Consider the following 16,090-nt stretch of genomic DNA (forward strand, 5'->3'; position numbering starts at 1 on the left):
AATGCAGTCATAGCAAGTGAATTACTGCAGTTCTTTCATTTTATACTGTTTCCTCGAAAGGAATCAAGGGCTGAGTAAATGAATGCAAGGAGGAATGATGGAATGAAGAAAAGAAGGGAGAGAGGAGAGAAGTGGGGTTAGAAACAGGACGCGACCTTTGTCACTACGGCTTGAGTGCTTCATCTTAACTGTTCCCGGACCGTTTCATGTGCGGAACCTTTAGACTGGTAATTTTGAAATTGTGTCGGGGGATTTCTCTTACTGATACTCATAAAAAACTGTGGAGAAATATAAAAGAATCAACTGTTTATTAAAATTGATGAAATATCAGCATAAGATAGGCAATTTCTACGAAAGGAATGCAAAAGGTAAGTGTTTAATGGAAGACCCTCTTTATATAGACCGAAAAAAATCGTTTTTCTAATGAATATATAATGAGAATGGTCCTCAGAATTAGCTCGCTAGTTTAGTTAGCCATTTTTGTCAACTCTCTGCACAATAGGTTAGCATTTCTAAGCTAATTTATCGTTAGTGTCCCGTCCCTCATTGATAGCTAACGTTAGCTACACAATTAGCCAGCGTTTTCAGTTACCATTGTGCATAGGGATTTAAGTGAAATCATAGCCACGTTTATTCATTGCAAGCGGTTAACATGCATCATTTCTACGTTACGGGTCCCACAGGGATGTCGTTTTGACGCTAGTGTACGTTGCTAGCGCATGGGCTAGCTAGTACAGTTATATAAATGTCTCGTTCCCCTCCATTCCGGATGTACACTCAATAAAACTTAAGGTAATATTGCTTGCCATGCACACATTACGCCTATCACAGCACCCATTATCAGGAATGGACATCAGCATTACTGGCGACTCATATTCCCTCCAAGACCCCTGTGACCACTAGTTATTGCAGGCATCGTCTTGGTGTTATGAAACGTAGGCACTTAAGTTGTTATTGGCAAATTTGATTATTAGTATCACTATCCACCTACATTGCCTTACCTTAATGCCACTGTTGTCCCTCATATATTTTCTACTCTATGTTTTTATGGTTTGAGAAATAGAGGCTGCGTTTATGGATTTTATTTTTGTTCGTATATGCTCTGACTGGTGTGACAAAACAATATGGTATTGTGAAAATTTAAGTGCGTTTAGGTATGCGTGAATTCACACTCTTTATAGTAACGTACCAGCTGTGTTGCCTATCAGCACGTGCATTTGAGTGTTTACATCTTGTTACCGGAACCGTAAGCAATGAACCCCCCTGAACTTATTTTCATTCTCGCCACACTACGCAGGTGTTTGTTTAAAAGAGTTCTCACTTAGAGACTCAGATGATTCTACATTTGTGAATGGACTTGGCAGTTATCTCTTTACACGATCTAGTGGTGGAATGCAGAACATTTTAACAATACAGCAAAGTTATCAGCTAGACTTTGTCTTTCTCTCTCTCTGTCTCATTTTGTCTGCTTTTTCAGTATGTATACGAGGATATTGTTTTTGTGATTTGCATTATGGTGAAGTTCATATATTTTTTATGACAAGTTGTGCGGGAATTAGTAAATATTTAATGGTGGCCATGTATTATGTAGGCCTGTTCTACACTGGACTTGTATGTCCACAAACATAATTCAGTAGTCAGCAGCAACTAAGACATAACTTCTCATTGTGTTGTGGTGATTAGTCCCCAGTCCGATTTTTACTCCGCGTATATGATATAAACTTGATATATGATTTCATGTAGATTCTTCAGCTGTGTCTTCATGTTGATCTATACCTGGAACACTCCACAGATGCAATGAGCATAATGTACCCACTTTGTTAATGTGGGCGTTTGTTTAAGCCATACACAGATTGTATCCCGCTAAATCAGCGTAAGCCGTGTCTAGTGTGTGAAGTGCTAATGTGTAATACATTTATCTCTTATTGTTTGCCTTTGGTAAAACTCATTGTATGAAATGGATTGTGTGGATGTTCGGTGTCTTGTTCAGTGAACTTTATACTTCGGTTTCTGCCTGAGAAGCGAGAGCACCAGTAAAGCGTCGTCTGTGTGGGTGGCGGACTGTGGTGGGAATATCAATGTACTCATTGAGTGATAGACTGCAGAACAGAACAGAATGTGCTGTGTGAGTGCGTTAGTGTGTCAGAGAAAGGCTGGTGTCTTGTCATTTTCTGTCTAGCCTATACTTTAAACTACATGCTTGTGAGGAACAGCAGCATTAAGCAGTTCTTATGTAATGGCAGCTGTTATGTAATTTTCTCTCTCTCTCTCTCTCTCTCTCTCCCTCTCTCTCTCTCTCTCTCCCTCTCTCCCGCTCTCCCTCATAGACACCGGCCATCCTTTTTCCCTTTTTTGTGATGTCTTTGTGATTTATGTAGCCTCCAACAAAAATGTTTCTTCGTGGTCATAGTTCAAATCGTTTTATATGCCCATCCACTGAGATAACTGCATGCTGAAAATTCCTCTGTTATAGTTTTCAGGTGGTCACTGAGTCACTCCATTGATATGCTTCTCTCTTGTGCAGCAGAGTTTGCACAGTTTTTTTTAGTAATTACGTTTTTTATTTTTTGCTGTAAAGTCAGCTGATCTTAGTGTTATGGAGGAACAATCACTGTTGCGTTTCAGCAAGATAAGATTACTTAAGATTACTAGTCATGAACTCCAACAGGTAAGGCTTGACTCTCAATTCCTTGCGACTGTATTTAGCAGTCACCACTTTAGACTTGTGGTGTGGAAAACATCAGTGGAGTCAAAATTCTTGTAGACAGCTTAAGGTTTGTACCACAAAGTATGACAGAGTGCTCTGTATAGAGCAGTGTGTGTTAATGCTAAAACTCTCTGTGTTAGGTGGCTCATCTGAGGATGTTTAGGTAATGCTCTCTGAGACCCAGGGGACGCCATGTCTGAAGAGGCGATCTCAGGGAGCGATCTGGAGCCGAGCCTTAACAGCGAAGAGGAGGATTTGGAAGAGGAGGAGGAGATGGATGAGGAAGATGGAGAAAACGACGGAGATGACGAAGACGACACAGTGGGTGAGTGGTTTGATTTCATATTTCTGAATTCCACGTAGAATTTGCGCTTCAGACATGTGGTTGATGTGTCTCACACATCTCACTTAGCTTGTTCACCTGTGACAAATCGTTTTTAATATAGATATGAAGATTTGTCAGGGAGTTAGAAACAAACTTTAAAAGAGGTTTAAGAGAATATGTTTACAAAGAGCCAGGTAGAACTGTGCTTTTCATTATGTATGCATCCAGTAAAAGTTTGGGAAAATTAAGAGTGAAGTTGAGCTGTTTCCACAAGACAGACAAGCTTACCAGGATAAAAATCAGGTCATGACCTGACTCGTATAGTCTGGAATAGAACTGAGAGTCTGAAGCCTCTGGCAATAGTGTCTGCCCTCAAAACAGCGTGCTCAATGTCGGCAGTGCAAGTTCAAACCCGAACCACCGAGTAACCTGAATCTTACCCCATGTGCATTGCTCTGCAACAGTAACTTTTCTTTTCACTTGCTTTTATTGCACAGACTCTGAGCAAGTTTCTGTTGGAGCCAGCCTCTTTGTTCATAACATCCCACATGTTGCACTTGAGCACGAATTCTTCGTAGGGGTTTCACAGTACATATACTGGATAGTACAGCACAGGATGCTGACCTTGTTTCACCTTGCGTTGTGATACAAACAGCTTTCCACTAAGCTTTAACCAAGCAGTGAAATAAAAGCACTGCACATTGCACACATAGCTTACCAGTTGTGCTGTGCACCTCTCAAAGCTGTAAGTGAAATTGATTCCTCTAATGTAACTGCCAAGAAAAAAAAAAAGATATTAATTGTTCATTATTAATTGTTCATTCCACTCTACAGAGAAATGACCCAACAGTGACCAAAAATCTAGGCATGCACTGCACTATGGGTTTGCTGAGCCCTTAGACCTGACTTGAATGAATTGTTATTTGCATTCCTTTGTGAAATGATTGAATCCTTGAGTTTTTACTACACCGTCTGTCTACAGATCCTCCTGACAGCCCCTCCTCTGCCATGGAGACGGAAGACCACCCAGCAGAGGGAACCCCTCCATCTACCTCACCTTCCAGAGACTCCCTCCCCGACACCACCCATCAGCCTACATCCCGACCTCCCTCTAGACCCATGTCCAACCATTCCTCGAGGTCTACATCTCGCCCCTCATCCAGACAAGCGTCTCATCCGCCTTCTAGACCCTCGTCTCGTGCCCCTTCTGGGGCAGGGTCCCAGCCCCCCTCCAGCCCAGAGAGCCCCAGCACTGCCTCCAAGGGCAGTAAAAAGAAGAGGTCCTCCAAACCTGCTCACATGAGGCGGAATATTCGGTAAACTATCACAGACCTTTATCAGAACGAGAATTGCCCTATCTGCATAAGCTTGTGCAGTTATGTTTGACTATATCAGACAGCTGAAGTCGTTAGCCAGACCCAGAGCCACTCCACTGATGTTTGGTCAGTTTCCACTGAGTTTGTTCCACCCATCCTGTGTTATGAAGACATACAGGAGTTTATATATTAATATGATTTTCACACATTTTTGTTTGGCATTTACGTCTGTCACACTCACAACCTATTTTCCCCTTATTTAGTGCTCCTCAACATTTTCTCTTCTTCACCCTTCAGAAAGCTCCTAAAGGAACACCAGCTGGAGGCAGGTACTAAAGCAGCCCAGCAGGAGGAGCTGGAGAGGCGACGGCGACTGGAGCAGCAGAGGAAAGATTTTCCTTTAGCTGTACCCCCTGATCCGCCTGTATGTGAGTATCACTCTGGTACCCTCTCGCATGAGACCCTTCAAAGTGAAGAGAGACGTTATAATGGGATGTGCATCTCATTTAACCGAAATGCCCAGTGCTCACTTCTAAAACCCAGGTGCCCAGACTTAATTGGGAATGGTTGGTCACATTCTTTTGTTTTCTGTCATTTAGGTTGGGTAGTTGCTCTCTGTGTCTCTCTCTTGCAACTGTCATCATTTAATATGATTGATTTGCATCTCTCTTCCTTCTTTCTGACCCATTGCATCTTCTCTTAAAGGTGAAGAGGCATCGTGGTTAGGGGAAGGTTCTCAGGTTCTCAAGTCAACAGCAAGACAGGAAGTGATCTGTCTAGATAGCAGTGGGGATGAAGAGGACTCCAAAGAACCTGCCCTTCCACAAAAACCCTTCCACAGAGATGGTAATAGTGCGAACAGACACATGCTGATATGCCAAACCCACCCAGTGTGATTATTATGATACAGAATGCACTAGAAATCAGTAGTGCAGTCAAGACCATTAACCTCAAGTCCAAGTCAAGTCTCAAGTCAACAGCTCACAAGTCCAAATCATCTCAAGTCCAAGTAAAGTTCTGAATTTTGAGCGGTGTCACAAAAAGTGGATAAACAAATCAAGACATTTTAAGAAAGAGAGACACTTAAAATACTTATAAGATGTATAATTTCAACAATGAAATCGTAATAAGATTAACAATATCTTTTTAATGAAAGCAGAGATAGTAAAACAAGTTATCTTCACAGCAGAATGCTCATTTAGCACTCTCTTAAGGCCAAATTTGGAAATTGTGAGCCACTTCGTAGAGCCAAACCTTCCAAGTGTAAATATATGCTTGATTATTGCCAATATACTACTGGAACAAGTCCTTAGAAAATAAAGTTGTGGTTAGAACACAGCTCTTAACTCACAGCTCTCACACTCTTGCTACATTTTTGAATTGCAGTTGGCTGGGGACATGCTAAAATGTTGGCACATGTTGTTGATGTTAGCACAATGCTAGATTAGAGCTAGTGTCACAGATTTAAACTCACATACTGTCCATGATGAAGTACAGACATCACTAGTGTTTCACTCATATTCCTTGTCTCTGCCCAGATGTTATTGAGCTGAGTTCGGGTGATGAGGATGCCTTGCAGATCAGCAGTGAGTCAGCCAATGAAGATGAGGACAGGTCAGCCACCCCTGGCACAGAGGAGAGCAGTGGAGCTCATGTAAATGATGCCCTAAACCAGCCAGATGCACAGGGTAGAGTACTGGTCAACATAAACCATCCAGCTGAAGAGAGTGACCTGTTTCTGGCCCCACAGCTTGCCAGGGCAGTCAAACCTCACCAGGTAGGCTACACATGTCCAGAATTACAATGGAACCTTATTTGTAGCAACCATATTTTATATATTTTAATATATACATGTTTTATACTTAGAAAAAATATAACTTTTTGTTAAAAATTTTCTCCTCCCCATTTATGTGTTATTTTCTCTCTGTCTTTCTCTTCCTACCCACTCATAGATTGGTGGAATTAGGTTCCTGTATGATAATTTAGTGGAGTCCCTTGAGCGCTATAAGAACAGTAGTGGTTTTGGCTGTATTCTGGCTCACAGTATGGGTCTGGGAAAAACCCTCCAGGTCATATCCTTCGTTGACGTTCTTTTGCGGCACACTGAAGCACACACTGTCCTGGCCATAGTGCCTGTGAGTCCGTCACACTTACTTCAGTTTTCCCATGATCAAGAATGCTTTATCTTCCTTTTTTTTTTTTAACCATGTAAAGAAATATCTGACCATTTCATTATTTTCTCTCTGTTTCTCTTGTTCATTGGAAACTCTGCACTTCAGGTGAACACACTACAGAACTGGCTGGCTGAGTTCAATCTTTGGATCCCTACCGCGGACAACCTGCCCCCCGACAATGACCCAGAACACACTCTACCACGTTCTTTCAAAGTGCACATCCTCAATGATGAACACAAGTATGTAACTCAAAGCTGTAGCTCAGTCATATGTCAGTCTGCTGCGGTGCTGTGTCTTGTTACGAAGCAGAGATGACAGATGCATGTTTTGCCTTCAGGACGACAGCAGCGCGGGCCAAAGTGGTGGAGGACTGGACTCGCGATGGTGGGGTGCTGCTTATGGGGTATGAGATGTATCGCCTGCTGTCTTTGAAAAAGAGCTTTGTGACAGGACGCAAAAGGAAGTCCAAAAAACCTGTCGGACCCGTCATCATTGATTTGGATGAAGAGGATCGGCAGCAAGAGCTGATGAGAGGTCAGTCAGATAAAAAGAAAAAAAACACATTATATATATATATATACACACACACACACACACACACAGTCATGTGAATAAGTACATCATGGAAATTGTTGACTTTTTCAGCATATTTGAACAAACAAACAAACAAACATTTGACCCTCTTTGATACAGTGCCTACAGATAAAGGTGAAATACTTGAACAGAACCACAAATGAGCTTTTTCAATCATTTAATTCAACAAAAATACCAATAGATAATATTCTTCTGTGGAGAAAGTACACACTTGGCCTCAGAAGCTAGTATTGCCTCCCTTAGCAGAAATAACTTCTTGTAGGCGTTCTGCATAATTGTTCACCAGTCTCTGACATTGGCTTGCTGAAATTTTTGACCACTCTTCCATGCAAAATTCCTTCAGCTGCAAGATGTTTGGGGTTTTCTTGCATGTACTGCCTGTTTCAAATCCCTCCCACAACATTTCAATGTGATTCAAATCTGGGCTTTGTCTAGGCCATTCCATAACCCTCTATTTCCTCTTTTTGAGCCATTCCTTGATTATTATCCTGTTGAAAGGTCCACTTCCGGTTCAACTTCAACTTCCGGACGGATGGCCCCACATTATCTTTGATATGATGCAGAATTCATAGCTCAATCAGTGACTGCAAGCTGCGCAGTCCCTGAGGCAGTGAAGCAACCTTAAGCCATAGCCTAACATTTCCACCACCATGCTTCACAGCTGGTATGAGGTTCTTCTCCTGAAAAGCTGTCTTTGGTCTGCGCCAAAAATGTCTACTGTTACTGTGACCAAACAACTCTTTGAATCGTCTGTCCAGAGCACAATGTTCCAAGAGGCCTGGTCTTTGCCTACATGTTCATTGGCGAACTATAGTCTTGTTGTAATTTTCTTTTTTTGGACAGCAAAGGCTTTTTCCTGGTACGCCTCCCATGCAGGTTCAAATTTGTGCAATCTCTCTCTGATTGTAGACACATGCACTTTGATACCAACAGTTGCAAGAGTTACCTGCAGATCCTGTGATGAAATTTTGGGGTTCTTGGAGACTTCTTTTTGCATCAAACGGTCTGCTCCCGGGCTGAATTTGCTGGGGCGGCCAGTCCTGGACAAATTAGCTGGTGTTTGAAATCTACGCCAGTTGTAGATGATTTTCCTTATAGTGGAATGATTTATTTCAAATAATTTGGCGATCTTTTTAAATCTCTTGCCGGACTCATAGGCATCCACAACCTTTGTTTTAAAGGCCTAGAGAGAGCTCTTTAGATCTTGGCATGATGATACCACACACTTCAATAACTAAGAGAACACCAGACCCTAGATGTTAGGTTTAAATAAGACAGGTTCCACCTGCACTCCTTAAGAAGGTTCTAATCACTGGCGCCTAATCTGGAACACCTGATTCTAATTTTATGGATTTGAAGGTGTGATAAATGTAAGGGTGTACTTATTTTGTCCATGTGACTGATCTGGTTTTTTTTTGTATATTTAAATTATGAAAATGACTACAAAATGTCAATTTTATGTGTCACTTGTTGGAGTATATCACCTTAATTAATAGGCGCTGTTTCAAAGAGGATCAAATGTTTGCTTTCAAATATGTCAATATGTCAAATATGTAAACAGTCAACAGTCAGTTTCCACTGTCATCAGAAATTTTTTTGTACTAGTATTCATAGCTCAGGAATGTCCACTGATGGTTTTAGATGCATAGGTTATCTATTTTCATGTGAAATGACCATTCTTGAGTCTTAATAATGATAATTTCTCTAAATAATACTGCTCCACATGGAAAATACCAGCTGAGTATGAGGAATATGTTGAGATGACCTTGCCATGAACGAATGTTTGTAGGTATTGAGAAGGCCTTGTCCCGACCTGGACCAGATGTGGTTATCTGTGACGAAGGCCACCGAATTAAGAACTGTCATGCCAGCATCTCCAAGGCTCTGAAGAACATCCGCTCACGGCGCCGTGTGGTTCTGACAGGCTACCCACTTCAGAACAACCTTATTGAGTACTGGTGCATGGTGGACTTTGTTCGGCCTGACTTCCTGGGTACTCGACAGGAGTTCAGCAACATGTTTGAGCGACCCATCCTGAATGGACAGTGCCTGGACAGCACACCACAGGATATCCGCTTAATGCGCTACCGCAGCCATGTCCTTCACAGTCTTCTGGAGGGCTTCGTGCAGAGGTGAGAATACTGCTCTGCTATGGATGGATTGTATCAAGATTGTTTTGGTGCATTCACAGTATCTTAATTATTATGATTTCACTTGTAGGGTTTTCAGTTTGTAGGGTTAGCCAGTTTAAGCCATTGAAGGCTGCCCTAAACAGTAATACTTTAACTGAAAGATCTTGTGAACATGGAATGAACCTCAAAAGGGGACTAGAAGGTTTTACTCACAGTGTGTCTAAAAACAAAGTCACTCCTTCAGGCAGAGTTGCTTGTGATAGTTTTAAATACAGCTAAGTCCAGGCTGACCCTATCATAATTTTACTCTGATCTGTTTTTGCTCATTGCAGGCGAGGCCATGATGTCCTGAGGACCCAGCTAACCCCCAAGGATGAGCATGTCATCCTGGTGCGTCTCTCGCCTCTTCAGAAGGCTCTTTACACAGAATTCATGAACCGTTTCCGGGAGGCTGGTAACAGCGGATGGCTTGGCCTCAATCCACTCAAAGCATTTTGTGTCTGTTGCAAGGTAAGGATGAACCCTTGCATTTCCCCCAGAAAACGAAGTGTAGTGTAAAATGTTAAAAAAAAAGGTAATTTCCTGGACTCCTTCTGTTTTTGCTGTAGATCTGGAACCATCCTGATGTGTTGTACGAAGCCCTGCAGAAGGAGAATCTGGCGAACGAGCAGGACCTTGACCTTGATGACTTGAACTCCACTAGCAACACACGCTGTGCAGCCTCTGGGTTGAAGAGCAAGCCTTCAGACTCTACAAACAGCAAGATGGCAGTTGCTGGCGTTGGGCTTAATCCCCTGCAAGAGAAAGCTAACCAAGTCATCACCTATGAATGGGTATATCTCAAAAGCTTTCGTTTGTTTGCTTGTTTGTTTGTTTCTTTGGTTGGTTGGTTGGTTGGTTGGTTTTGGTATGTCATTTGTATAAAAAAAGTGCCGTAAATGTATATTATGATTCTCCAAAATCTGATTGCTCTCAGATATTTAAACTGTATCAAACAAAAGTAACTTTTTCACCTTATTTTAGGCAAAGGATATCATGACAAACTACCAGACGGGTGTTCTAGAGAATTCTGCCAAGATGGTGTTACTCTTTCACTTGATTGATGAGAGTGTAAGCAAGGGAGACAAAATCCTTGTATTCAGGTGAGAACTCATGACAGGTTTGTCTGCCCATACACTTGTGGCATGATATTTACACAATTGTCCTGACCCAAAGACATAGCTACACTCTTTTCTCCGTCTCCACATATGGAAACTGTGTTTTTGTTTATTTTTTACCAGTCAGAGCTTGTCCACTCTGACAGTCATTGAGGATTTTCTGTGCACAAGGCCCATGCCGGCATGCAGAGTTAAGCCTGACAGTCCCAGCCCAAACTGGATTCGCAGCATCAACTATTACAGTGAGTGGTGTTCCCTCTCTACTTGCTTTCCCTCTGATAACTGTAGAGAGTTCTCTCTTGCCCTTGGCAATGTTACAGTATGCTGTTTGTCTTTGTGGCTTTGGTGCCTGTGTGTTTGGTTAAACATGATCATGTTTGCAGGGCTGGATGGGAGCACGTCGGCCTCAGAAAGAGAGCGGCTCATCAATCAGTTCAATGACCCAGCCAATGACGCAGCGTGGGTCTTCCTACTGTCGACCAGGTAAGACATGCTTAAATCTGTTCTCGACGGTTAACCCTCAAAAACTGCAAGTTTGCATGTCTTTATTTGGATAATTGCAACTCTCATAGCCCAGAATCAAGTTGTTCATACCTGCCCTGGAAACACAAACTTGCTCTTCATTAGATAATGAAAATCATCCATAGTTTAACAGGCACGGTGGTGACATTTCCTTGCAGAGCGGGCTGTTTAGGGGTTAATCTGATTGGGGCCAACCGTGTGGTTGTGTTTGATGCCTCGTGGAACCCATGCCACGATGCCCAGGCAGTATGCCGTGTGTATCGCTATGGACAGAAGAAGCCCTGTTACATTTATCGCCTGGTGTGCGACTTCACCCTGGAGAAGAAGATTTACGATCGGCAGGTCTCCAAACAGGGCATGTCAGGTGAGAAAGAGAGACTGTTATCGTGCATTTAGTCCTTTGGCTATTCCTGTTCTCTTACTGTGTCCACCTCCCAGCAACTGCTTCTCCATTCTCTTAATTGAAGGAAATAGACAGTTGAGAGAAGATTGATCAAAGCTCCACTGAGCCATTTGGTGGGGTTGATTGTACAAAAAGGACTAGGTGTTGTTAAATTAGAGATGTGTTTTTGTGGTTATAGGGGAACCTCCAAGAGTAGGGTGTGCTATGTGTATTGGTGGGATTTGAACAAAGTACATGCATTAAAAGCCAACAGAGCTGTTCCGGACAGTTTACCATTGTCTAAACCTGTCTTGTCTCTGTGATAGATCGTGTGGTGGATGACTTGAACCCGGTTCTAACGTTCACACGGAGGGAGGTGGAGTCTCTGCTGCATTTTGTGGAGGAGGAGCCGGACCCAACCCAAGCACCTCTTGAGCCCTGTGAAGAAATGGAGGCTGTCATTAAACAGGCCTGTCTGCTCTACCCTCACCTTATAACCAAGGTAGACACATAAAAACAAAGACACACCATCAGCTCAAACCTGAAGACGTGATATTCTTCACACACTTAATTAATTATAGTTGCTGAGCTCTGTTATTTCTGCATTGCACCAGCAACCTTTCCACCATGAGTCTCTCTTGATGGACCGCAAAGATCTGAAACTCACTAAAGCTGAAAAGAGAGCTGCTAAGAAGAGTTACGAGGACGAGAAACGAGCTTCAGTGCCCTACTCTCGCCCTTCTTATGCCCACTACTATCCAGCCAGCAATCAGAGCCTCACCAACATACCAGCCTTCAGCCAGCGCAACTGGTGAGTCTCTCATAGCATTTGTGTCCTGTCTTTCCTTCTCCAAATTTGTCATCTCAGAGATTTCAGTTTGAGTCCTGAGTGCTTTTGACATGAGGTTTTACCAAATACCCTTAAGACTTCAGTTGGTGTGGATCTGAGTGTGTTTAAATTACAGTATCTGCAGATATTGATATTGTTTGCTGTTGACACACTGGACTACTGTCCATCAAACATGTGTCCTCAGATATGTTGCTTTTATGGTCCACCCTCAAGGTCAGCTGCTCTTTTGTAATTGTAATCATAATCCATTTCTAACTGGGGCCAGTGAGATAAAGAGGAAAAGGTAGTACACATCTGGAGTCAGATGAATTCCTAAATGATATCTCTTCCTTCTATCTCTTGTCAAAGACGCTTGTCCTAATGACAGTATGAACCTCACACACAGGCGGCCCAATCCTCGGTCAGATGAGAAGCCGATTGCCAGCGTTAGGCCTGTCCAGTCCACTCCAATTCCCATGATGCCACGGCAGGTGCCTATGGGTCTTGCTGGCTCCAGCACTGGTGTTAATTTTCCAGTCAACTACTTACAAAAGGCAGGAGTCTACGTTCAACGGATAATCACAACAACTGGTATTTGTTCTTCAGGCTTTTATTCTGTCTGTGTCAGTTTATTCTTTTTTTTTTTTTTCATCAAAGTATATCTTCCTCACTTTTTATGTTTTGCTTTGACCAGACATTGTGATCCCAGGATCCAACAGCACAACAGATGTTCAGGCTCGGATTGGCGCAGGAGAGAGTATTCATGTAATTAAAGGATCAAAAGGTACAGGACTTTCCATGTCACAGTCATATCCAGACTTAACTCTTTGTGAAAGTGATCTGTACTTTCAGTATCCTAAAGAGTTACTATGTGTATCTCTGCTGAACAGGCACCTATATTAGAACGAGTGATGGAAGAATATTTGCCATCCGCTCAGGAAAGACTAGACCAGCCGAAGGTGAATCCAGTGCTTCAAGAGGTATCGCATTCAAACTCAAACTTCACCTTTATAGTTGAATATGATATAAATATCAATAACAATATATTTTTGTTGTCACTTAGACTTCTAAGAAGAATTTGTGCCTAACTGTCTCTCTCTCTCCCTGCCAGATACCCAGAGCTCCTTAATGACCTCAGTCAGCAATGGCTGTGTCTCTCCTCCTGAGAGGAAGCGATTAACCCCGGATGGATTGGCACATCCATCTCCACTCGACAGTCCAGAGATCCTCCGAGAACTCCGCCGTTATGCTGTCAGCGAGGAAGCTGCTATGGTAAGAAATGAACTGACATCCTCAGAAACAGCAGAAGCATCTGGTGGAGACCAGACTACACAACAGAACCAGAACCAGCCTTCAGATCACAGCAGGCAGCTTGGCAACAATGTCATCACAACAGCCCCAGACATACGCGGCAACAAGCGTAAGCTGATGTCCGAGAGCCGCATTGCCAAGCAGCTACAGGGCAAACGGACGCTACCATCCACAGGAGCTGGAGGGTATGGGTTTGGATTCGGCTTTCCGCCTATGGGGCTCAACCCTGCCCTATTGGGTACTCTTGGTCACATGACACATCCCCTGCTGGCAGGAAGTGGTACAAGATCTCATTTCCTCCAGTCTCACGGTCAGACACTCGGAGACCTACACAACATGTTTCCTTCAACAGGGCCTGATCCCCTCAACCTTGGAACTAGTGGAAACACTTCCCTTACCTCATCTTCTGCCACCTCCTCTCTCAGCACATCCACTACCCCTTCAAGCTGTGCTGCCACCTCCTCCACCTCATCATCCTCCTCCTCGACCCTAACTTCTGGCTCCCTACCGCCATACTTGCTCAACCCTGGGATGGCGAGCCTACTGACCTCGGGGTTCCCTATGTCCTACAGCCAGTCTCTGATGCCAGACTCCAGGATGTACTCAAACCCTTCACTTCTTCCTGGAGGACTCCCTTCAACTGCCACCACCACCCCGACTGGCTCATCTGCCCCTGGCTTTCTGTCCCATTTGCCTAACTCCACTACCAGCCTGCTAGGGGCAGCACTAAGCCGACCAAACACCCACCCATCATTAGCAGAGAATGGAGGGAGCAGCTCGGATGATGATGTCATAGAGGTAATGGGCCAGTAGAGGTCACAGACAGAGATGATGTGCCTAGAGTGGCTATGGCTCAAATCTATCACTGGACTGGACAAAACAAAAAGAAACAAAAAACAAACAAACAAACAAAATCCTTATGCTGAATATGCATGTAACTGAGGACGTGAATAACCTGTGATCATCTGAGTTACCTGAGACCTGTGTAAGACAGACTGGGTAAATGTTGCAGTAAGGGACCAGAACTTTGGGCTTCCATTGAGGTGCCCACTCTCCGGAGCTTGGCTATGAAATGACTTTTACTTGTTACTAGGGGAAACCAATCAGAACTCATTGTGATTGTCTTTCTGGACTGTTTGCATTCTAAAAAGGTGACTGTAGAGTTATTAGCTGTTTGATAGAAACTGTAGCATCACCTTGAGAAAAAAAGCATATGTGACAATGCTCTTTTTATTTATATTACAATATTATATGTCTATCATTTTTTTTGTAAAAGGTGATCTTGATCACATATTCACATTCGTTTTGACCATTGCAGGGAGGGGTTTGTAAAGATAAACATGCCACAACGCTGTGCTCATTTAAGTGCGGCTGTAACTTTTTTTTCTTTAATGGGGAAAATACCCCTTATAACTCGAATGTACTTTCATGTTAGCCTTTAAAGACATTTGGTGGCAGGATGTGGGATATTCATACTATGTATTTTCTTTTATTGTCAGCCTTAAATGAGACACAGGGATCTTGGTTGTAGTTTACATCTGTGTAGCAACAAGTGATTTCTTTATTCCATAGAAACTAACCTTATCTTTCCTGATAATTTAATATTCAGACTGTTATAGTTTCCAGGACATTTCTTCATAGACCCAGATTCTGTCTTTGTTTAACAGTCAACACCATGACCAAAGTGAAAGTTCTGTTGTTCATACGTAATCAGAAGCCTTTTCTGTTAACCTTGTCTCTGTCATCTAATGCATATATTCTGTGACCATCGACAAATTACAATATTCCACTGATGTTCAGAGTGCCCGTTGGTGCACTTTTTCCATAGCCCTCCCAACATCTGCCTTTCTGATTGGTTGACACAGAATTAAAGTGGGTTGTTTTGTTTGTTTTTGTTTTCCAGTTGCCTCTCTCTAGATGCCCTAGATGCTGTTATGACATTCTAATGTGTATTTTCTATGTAATTATAGTATTCTTTTGTAACATCTTATCAGTGAAGGCACACCTGTGCTGGTTTGTCATTTATTTTCAGTGTACGAATTCAGTGTACTGAATTTATTTATTTATAATGGTGAAGATTAATTCATTGGCATTTTTTATTTTTGTACTTTTTTTGGTCGGCCTGTTTATACAGATCCCTGTTTTGTCTTCATCAGATGTCTCGTTACATTTTGTCAGAGTATATGACCATTATCTGTGAGAGACCTAGACGAGAAGACATTCATGTTGGTCTGATGTGTGAGAGACATGAACTTGTCATCTCAATTAGTAGTACAGAGGAGTGGTTTAAAATGACATTGTATTTATTTAATGTTATTTTAACAGACAGTAAACTGTATTTCTCTTGCTGTATTCAGAATATGTTGTCTAGTTTCTTTTCTGTATTTTTTTTAATCTGATTTAATCGGATATGTGTAGAGAAGAGCTACAGCTAACAGTGCACTCAAAAGGCTGGTCCACAGAAATGTAACTGGCCTTGTTCCTCGGGTGGTCTGCCTTCTCTCGCAGTGGTGCTCAGCGATGGGATTAATTCTGTTGTGGGCAAATTGACACAAAAAGAACTCTAATCAAAAGGACATTACTCTCGACAATACTATGCAATCTATACAATACTATGCAATCTATAGTTTGGACAAATGAA

At 42.5% G+C, this 16,090-nt stretch overlaps 1 protein-coding gene across 1 annotated transcript; it reads left to right on the plus strand.

The window, feature by feature from the left end:
• The first annotated feature begins 289 nt into the window (after positions 1 to 289).
• rad54l2 (RAD54 like 2) lies at positions 290 to 14,607 on the plus strand. The gene is made up of 22 exons (XM_030776869.1): positions 290 to 368; positions 2,848 to 3,032; positions 4,054 to 4,348; positions 4,646 to 4,776; positions 5,054 to 5,194; positions 5,887 to 6,125; positions 6,301 to 6,483; positions 6,628 to 6,761; positions 6,860 to 7,056; positions 8,906 to 9,248; positions 9,581 to 9,758; positions 9,857 to 10,081; positions 10,272 to 10,390; positions 10,529 to 10,647; positions 10,789 to 10,888; positions 11,086 to 11,291; positions 11,636 to 11,811; positions 11,924 to 12,120; positions 12,545 to 12,729; positions 12,833 to 12,922; positions 13,029 to 13,118; positions 13,250 to 14,607. Exons 2-22 carry the CDS (start codon positions 2,900 to 2,902, stop codon positions 14,260 to 14,262), a joined length of 4,494 nt encoding a protein of 1,497 aa, XP_030632729.1. The 5' UTR covers positions 290 to 368; positions 2,848 to 2,899; the 3' UTR covers positions 14,263 to 14,607.
• The last annotated feature ends 1,483 nt before the right edge of the window (positions 14,608 to 16,090 follow it).

This window comes from Chanos chanos, chromosome 6 (assembly GCF_902362185.1).
Source record: "Chanos chanos chromosome 6, fChaCha1.1, whole genome shotgun sequence".
Taxonomy (NCBI): domain Eukaryota; kingdom Metazoa; phylum Chordata; class Actinopteri; order Gonorynchiformes; family Chanidae; genus Chanos; species Chanos chanos.